Below are 8,221 nucleotides of genomic sequence, written 5' to 3'. Positions count from 1 at the left end.
TCACAGACAATGCTGCTGCCATTGCCTCTGTTGGCTACAGTAGCCATGACCAAAAGTGCTTTAAGAAAGATGAGAACATTTTGGAGATTTTGTAGTAGATAATAAGTGTTAGAGAAAAAGCAAACAAAGAAGACAAGTAAGGGAGAAGTAGTAGGGGAAGAGGAAGAAGGGATATTTGATGCTTTCTGGGGAGAGAGTTCTTCAGGCAAAGGCAGCAGCCTGTGCATGCATAGAAGTATGTTCAAGGAATGCCAAGGAGGCCAGTGGGCCCTCACACCAAGGTAGCCTAAATTGAAAGAGAATGATGTGGTAGTATGAAAGCAAGATAAATTAGAGCCATGCTGTATGTCTTGAAAAAAAAGCTTTGGCACATGAAAATGACTAGAAACCAAACACCCCAGAAGCATTGTATTTTCTGAGAGAATTGCCTTCCCAAAGAAGCTATAAATCTTTAACAGTTGGAAACTTTAGGCAACCCTTTGGCTCCCAAGCTTCCATAATCCATGGACTTAGAAACTTCCTAAAGACATACCCATATCCTCATCAGATGTGGCCAAGGTAGGGAAGGACCTGGGGTGTAGCTAAGGACCAAGAAGAACAATTGGCCAAGGATACCTCCTAAAGATGCCCAGCCATGGAACCTCTTCTAGCCTCAGTGGAGGAGACCAATATGGTGTCAATATGCTGAGCTGCTGGGAAGGCTATGGATAAACAAACAGCACCATGTTTTTACGATTGAAAGTTACTTTGAAATTAAAAGACAGGAACTACTGATGTACATAACTACATGGAAGAATCTGAAAGACATCATGGTGAGTGAGAAAAGACAAGACATAATGGAATACACAGCATATGGATCCACCCACTTGGAGTTCTAGAATAAATAAAACTAGTCTACACTGATAGAGGGCAGAACAGGGGTTGCTTGTTTGGAGAGAGGAGATTGACTGTAAAGGGACACAAAGGAACTTTGGGAGATAATGAAATGTTTTATGTATTGATTGTTGTGGATGGAGGCTGCATGGGTGCGTACGATTATCAAACATCATTGAACTGAGGACGTGGGGTGGATGCATTTTCTTCCACCACAAACAGAAAGGAAATGTAATGAAACATACACAAGAAATTCCTAACCCCCAAACTATTCCCATATACCAAACCATGTGCACATATTGAGTTGGGGAGTGCTATGGTTGGGATATAGTTTGTCCCCCAAGGGTTTGTGGGCTGGAAGTTTGGTCCCAATGTGGCAATGTTGAAGTGGTGAACTTAGTAGGAGGTAATTAGGTTATAGGGACAATAGCTTCAGGAGGGATTAATGCTGGTCTTACAGGGTGAGTTAGTTCTCATGAAAATGTATTGTTATAAAGTGAGGCTACTCTACATGCTTGGCCCTTTCTATATGCAGTTGATTCTTTTCCTGGTCTCCATATTGTGATGTAGCCAGAAGACTCATAATAGAAGCCAAACCTATGAGACCACTCAGTCTCAAACTTTGAGCCTCCAAAGCTAAGCAAACCACTTTCCCTTTTAAAGTACCTAGCACCTGGTATTTTGTGATAGCAATACAAAAAACACTAATTCAGGGAGACAGAGAAAAACAGGGCAGGTTTCCTGCCACATCCAAGGGCAGAAAAACCATGCATAGCCTTGATTTTTTTTAACTTGCCTTGATCTTAATTGCTTTTCCATGTTGAGGTTAAGCAGCATGCTCTAATGTATTTTTGGTCATTAATTTAAGTGTTGTGCTTGATTTAACTGGAATGTTCACACTTTGATATAAATCTCCTACCGAGCACATTTATATTCTCCACTTACGAGGCCTATAGTGATTAGTAGGTCATTCTGGCCTGTGCGATGAATAAGTCACTAACCTGCATCATCTGTCTTATAGGTGGACCCACCTCTGCTGTCCCATTAACCTCTCCATTGCTGTTGCCACTCACTTTGATGTTGCCTACACTTGTGTTCACATTTTCTACTTAAGTTTAAGAAAAGCAAAAGATCCAATGCATTTGCATGAGCTTCACAAAGGCAATTTTGTTTTGCAACAATTAGCTAATAATCTCTGTTTCTTTCTAAACAACTGTAGACAACATTTTTAGTACAGTATCTGTTTTTCAAACTGATCAGTGAAATGAAAGATGGCAACTTGTAAAGAAGTTTATGAATTATGTGACAGAACAACCTTAGTCATTTTCTTTCTTGGAGGTTATAGTCATTATTAGTCCCAATTCAGAGGTGTGGTTTTGCCTACAGCCCCCTATAAACATGGCACAAATAACTGAAGAATGGAGAGACTCAGGACCAGTGAGAATGGAAGGTACCTGGAAGGAAAAAGGGTTGCTCAGAGGGAAGACAAGAAAAAGCACAAAACTACCTATTTTGTATAGAGCAGGGAGGTCATTTCTAGGTTTGATCCAAATGCTCTGAATAGAGCAATTTTGAGCTTAAATTCCAGCCAGAATGTTCAAGTAATTCCTTTAAGGTGGTCAGAACCTGAGTGCATCTTTGACATGATGAGTTCAGGGTGGGTCTCATTCTCTGTTGCTGCCGGTAGGAGGCCTGCTGGCCTATGCAAAACTAATATACAATCTGCTATACCCACTTGCCCCTTTTGGGGAGGGAGCCTAATGTGCTCCCTTCAGCACATGCACCCAAATTCAAACCACATCGTCCTTGTTCCCGCTTTCTAACTCACATCATCACTGATTAGACAGGAATTGGCACCTCAGCATGGGGAAATTCTCCAGTTTGGCCAGGGAACTTAAAATGTAGCCCAAAATAAAGCAGTCCAAGAGATAATTTCTTTCTTGGAAGTCTTCTACCCAATTTCTATCTTTGATTTTAGATAAATGTGAAGACAAGGATAAAGATAAACTTAATGGAGCTAGAGCTAACAATGGAAAGTTCCTGATACTACTTGATTATGAAAGATGCATGTATTCAGAGGAGACAAAGCGTACCACAAGTAAGCCTCAATTATGGATTAGTCAAAAGCCAACCCATGTAGTAGAGGAATATTTGAAAGGGAGCAGGAGAAGATGGAAAGGGGTTATCAGTCATTGTGGGCGTGGGGTATAGATACCTGCTGCTGCAGACAGAGGCTAATTCAAACTGCAACCTAGTGGGTCCTTGCTCCTCAAGCTTAGACCTCATTTTAGGCTGTCCCAAGGATCCTGCACAATTTCCAACACCTTCCTACTGTGTAGCTCCTTACAGTAAAACACTATCATTGATGAGTCAGGGGTGAATCTCTTTTCTGCAAGGGAAGATCTGAGAAGAAAAGGAAAGCCATCTCCAGGCTATGCAGATGAGTTTCTTAATGAACACTCTTTCTCTTTCTGCAACACAAAGCTTCCCCTGGATAAAATCTTAGGGCCAGGGCTTCAATAGTGGCCCCATTATACAAGAAAAACCCCTCTTGGTCTTGGGGACATGAATGTCCTAACAGAAACAAAAATATTCCCAGTAAATTATTCCTTTGGCCCATATCCTCATCTGGAGTTCTAGAGGACAGGAGGGCTTGTAGGGCACTGTTCCTAGTCATATGGGATTCCCAGAATCTGTAAGTCGAGCCTGATGGTGATTTGGGGGGAAGCTACAGACTGAATACTTGTGTGTCTCCCTCCCCAAATTTGTGATAAAGCTTAATTCCCCAGGTGGTAGTATTAGGAAGTAGAGTCTTTAGGTAAGTGGTTATGTCACAGGATTAGCGTCCTTATAAAAGTGACCCCAGAAAGCTCTCTTGTACTCTCCCAGTGAGGACTGAGAGGGTTCATCAATGAACCAGGAAGTGAGCCCCCACAAGAACTGAACTTGCTAGCACTTTGATCTTGACTTCCCAGCACTTTGATCTTGACTTCCCAGCTTACAGAACTGTGAGAAATAAAGTCTACTGTGTACAAACCCTCCAGTCTACGGTATTTTTGTTATAGCAACACACATAGACCAAAACAGGGGGATTGGCAAATGATTTTGAAAAAAGCTCTCTAGATTTTATTTCTTAAACTTTAATATGTGTAGAAATCACCTTGTAAAATTCAGATTCTGTCCAGTGGGTCTGCATGGAGCCTGAGATTCTGTATCTCCAGGAAGCTCTGATGGATGTTGATGTCACCAGTCTAGGACCACATTCTAAGGACACGATTGTACTATGACCCTCTCTACCTTGGTGGAAGAGAGCTGCTTTCTGTGTAGCATCACGTCATGAGTGCTCATTAAAATACATGTGTGAATCATGGCCTCCAGGCTCTGAGAGCTATTCCGTGTTACTTGATGGGGGATGTAAATGAATAAGCTCTCAATCACTTGAACAAAAAGGAAAATATTTGAAACTTATCCCTGAATTCCAAGCCATTATCAAAATGATGTCAACCACTTTTTTTTTCGTCTTAGCAAATCTGTAGCTTTTGAGCTAGAAAAATGGGCAGGCTAGAGGGCTGCATAGGAAAGTTGGAGAATCCTCAGAGACAATTTCTTTTGGCCAAGTTGTTTCATGAATAAAAACTTCATACTTCATAATGAGGAAAGGAGAAACTATCCAGGACTAAGGGAGATACAGGGGAACAGGAATTAATTCAGACTAAGTATTATTAAACTAAGTATTACACCTAAGTCCCTCCTACTCACACTCACCAATAAAAGTTGCTTTAAAAAATCACTGAGGAAGGTGGAACATCTATTAGAGATAGGCAGACTTACTCGCCATTTCAAAAGACTCTGAAAGCCTTGGACTGAGGTGACTGTGTTTACTGTATAGGGAGTGGACTATGAAGAGAGAAAGGAGTCTTCTGCACTGGATGTAGACTATATGAATGTGTGTAATGATTCCCTCTATGGTAATGATAGTTCATTTGCATGATTGCTACCCTTGAGAGAGGATATGACTTGAGGAATTCTAGGACTGTCTCAGTCTCAAAGCAGAACAGGAACTCTTGCCTGCCATCCACCCATTATCGCACCTATCACTACCTTCTTCAGTAGAACCTGAGATGTGGCATGAGTGATAGGCACTGCCTAGGGACCACCTTGGGCAGAGCAGGTGACCTGAAGATGATGAGATTAGGTTAGGTGCTGGCAGATGTCATAAGATGACCACTGGCACTGAATTTCAGGGGGTAAACATTGATCTTGGGCACTGGTGATATGAAACTTCCTGACTCTTATCCTTGTTGTCTTTGGGTTTCTCACAGAGAGAGAACAACTCTGTCTGGTTAGCCTAGGACTTTCCAGACACTACACTGCAAATATTGTGTCCTGGGAAACCTCCTACTCTCTAGCCAGCCAGAATGGTTTACTTCTTAGATGAGTGAGGTCTGGGTGGTGAAGAAATCACATGGGGAAAACATAAAGGGACAGAAAAATTCAAGGAAACTGGGAGGTGGAACTTTCCTGTATCCTGACAGTGATTTAGGAATTAGCTTTTACTCACAGGACATTAAAGAATGGGTTGAGGAGTGGCTTGATGTAAAGGCAAACTAGGAAACTTTCCCACAACCAGCTGTCTTGCAACTGGGAGGTGTTTTATTTTAATGATCACATCACTGAAATTTCAAAGATGAAGATAAAGGGGGAAATGTTGCTTGTACTTGTGTAGCAGACAAGAGCTTGGCCATCAACTCCAATACACTTGTGATGATGAAGGTGATGAGAAATTGTATCAGAAAGACCAAGGGAGAAAAAGAGCTAAGGATTTTGTTGCCCCGATGTGTTCCAGTCACAATCCTTAGGATTAATTCTCTGAAAGCAAAGGTACCAAGAAGAACCAAATTCCAAATAATCAGCTCACACTTAAATCTGACATTAAAAGGAAAAGTCATGCTAGGCTTGGTGGTTTATGCCTGTAATCCCAGCTACTCAGGAGGATTATAGTTTGAGGCTGGCCTGGACAAAAAGTTTGTGAGGCCCCATCTCAACCAATAAAAAGCTGGATATGCTAGGCAGGAGGTATAGCTAGGAGGATCATTGTTTAAGAACAGCCTTGGCATAAACATGAGACACTATCTGAAAAATAACTACAGCAAAAAAGGGCTTGGGGATGTGGCTCAATTGGTAGAGCACCTGCCCAGCAAGCATAAGGCCCTGAGTTCAAACCTCAGTACTGCCAAAGAAAGCCCGCAAATGAAAGAAAAATCCTTTTTATTTGTTTGTTAGTTTTTGAAAAAGTTTTTGCTATGTAGTCCAGGGTGGCCTCAAAGTCATGATCCTCCTGCCTCTGCCTCTCAAGTGTTGGGATTACAGGTGTATGACACCATGTCTGGCCAAAAGAAAAATCTTGATGGAAGAGGTCCACATAGGACGATCATTAAGTCTGAACCCTTAAAATAACAGGCACTAAAATCCTAACAATACCAAACCATGATAAAGATATTAAAAGACTTTTATTTTTGTGTCCATTCTAACCAAGCAGGATTAATTCATGGCCTATGAGCCCTGAGAGCTTATGTTTATTTATAATATTCAATATTCCCATAAGCACAAATGTTCCAAATGGAAGGTTGCATTTTGATAATGCCCGTTACTTCATTAAGATTTCATCACCCACCTACATTAAAAGGCCTCTCCCTACACTTTGTTGCTTCTACTTTCACCTAGTGTATTCCTGCTTTATTTGCTTAATCTTGAGTTCCTGGCTTCTCAGGCACTCAAATTCGAAACAAGCAAAGTTTGTGCATTAGCAGATCCCAGACATGCATGATTTATGAACAGCAGGTTTCTCGGCACAATTTAGTGGGATAAGAGAGACTTTGTTTCAAACATTAAAATAAAAGTCAAGAAGTGGCAACAATGGGTGGCATATAAGGACATATGGAGTGTAAAGGGGTCCAGAGTTCACTAATTCTTACTTGGTCTGTTTTTCAGTCTGTGGGCTGATGCTCTGACCAATTTAATAAATTATATAGAGTCCTGACATTCAATCAAGTTAAAAAGGTTTTGTAAATTGTTATTCTGATGACTGACCAGCTGAACCCTCCTTCTGAAAAACAAAAATGTTAACATTTATATGAACAAAAAAACAAACATTTTTGAGTAGTTCAGTGTAAATTCATTTCCTTTTTTAGTAAGTATCCTATTCTTATGCAGACCATGCTTCACCATAGTAATTCTTCCTCTACTGGAGTCCTTTGGAAATCAATCTATCAGTGTTACCAAATCTTTTAAACACACTCAAAACTTTCAACATCTCAAAGGAACTAGAGTAAAATTAGTCTCACTCTTATTATATGCCTGGTGATATAAAAAGCTCACTGTACAAGTATTTTTCTCATTTCAAATTATGAACTTAAATAATACAATTTTCATTTGACAATTATAGCTAAAACCACTTAGCAAGCAAATAATCACTAAATTAATTATTATAAATGATATCTTGTATTTGAGATGCTCCAACCACTTCACACACAAATAAGTAACATCTAACCTTTCTTTACATATGATTAAGTTGAAGAAATTGTGAGATTATAACTCATGTTTTCAAATAATAACACAGGAATTTTACACTTAAGTGGTTGATGTTTCATGCAATAAGGGCTCATGAATACTTTCAGAAGACCTGAAAGTCTTCAATATCCATGTTAGGGAATTTGAGTTGCTTGAGCAAGTTTTGAATTCGTAGACACTTTCCTGCAGAATTCTTTCATGTGTTCCATGGTGGAAGCACCTCTGAATCACATTTGCCATTCAAGGCACTTTTCTTGCTCACTTCAGACAACTCTGGCTTAGTGAGCAGAGTGCTGCCTGCACACGGACACAATGGGTTACCTTGTAGGTTTTGCAATGGCAAAGTCATAATGCCTCCAGCTGCAGCTGCTGCTACCAGCCCCTGGATGTTGGTGAGATTCGCTGTGGGCAGTGTGAGGACCAGGCCTTGCTGACCCCCTAGTTGTCCAGCCATGTTGAAGGGGATGAGGATAGGCTGATTGAGGGTTGGAGGGCCTCCTGGCATTACTCCGGCCACAGCAGAGGCTAACTGCTGTGCCGTCAGAAGAGGCTGCAAGGAAACAAGAGAAACCCAGCTCATTTTCCAGTGGAAAAAAACATGGGTTTTTAAAGCATGTTCTTTCCACTTTAGCAGGACCAGAAAGTTCCTGAAATAATGAAGAAACATGCTCTACCCCGAAAAAGAGATTGTCTGGTACAAAAGCATATTTTATAATTACATTTCATTTATTTCTTTGGAAAATTTCACTTCCTCTCAGCAGCTCAAATACCTTTAAAA

At 40.7% G+C, this 8,221-nt stretch overlaps 1 protein-coding gene across 1 annotated transcript in view; it reads right to left on the bottom strand.

The window, feature by feature from the left end:
• Positions 1 to 7,632: 7,632 nt before the first annotated feature.
• Positions 7,633 to 8,221, bottom strand: part of LOC109681103 (POU domain, class 6, transcription factor 2-like) — a 119,637-nt gene continuing 119,048 nt past the window's right edge. The window contains exon 3 of the mRNA XM_020155671.2: positions 7,633 to 7,993. Coding sequence (XP_020011260.2) covers positions 7,640 to 7,993 — 354 coding nt within the window. The 3' untranslated portion in view covers positions 7,633 to 7,639. The remainder of the gene's footprint in view (positions 7,994 to 8,221) is intronic.

The sequence above is a fragment of the Castor canadensis genome, chromosome 2 (assembly GCF_047511655.1).
Source record: "Castor canadensis chromosome 2, mCasCan1.hap1v2, whole genome shotgun sequence".
Classification (NCBI taxonomy): domain Eukaryota; kingdom Metazoa; phylum Chordata; class Mammalia; order Rodentia; family Castoridae; genus Castor; species Castor canadensis.
This window is presented reverse-complemented; position numbering and strand designations above follow the sequence as displayed.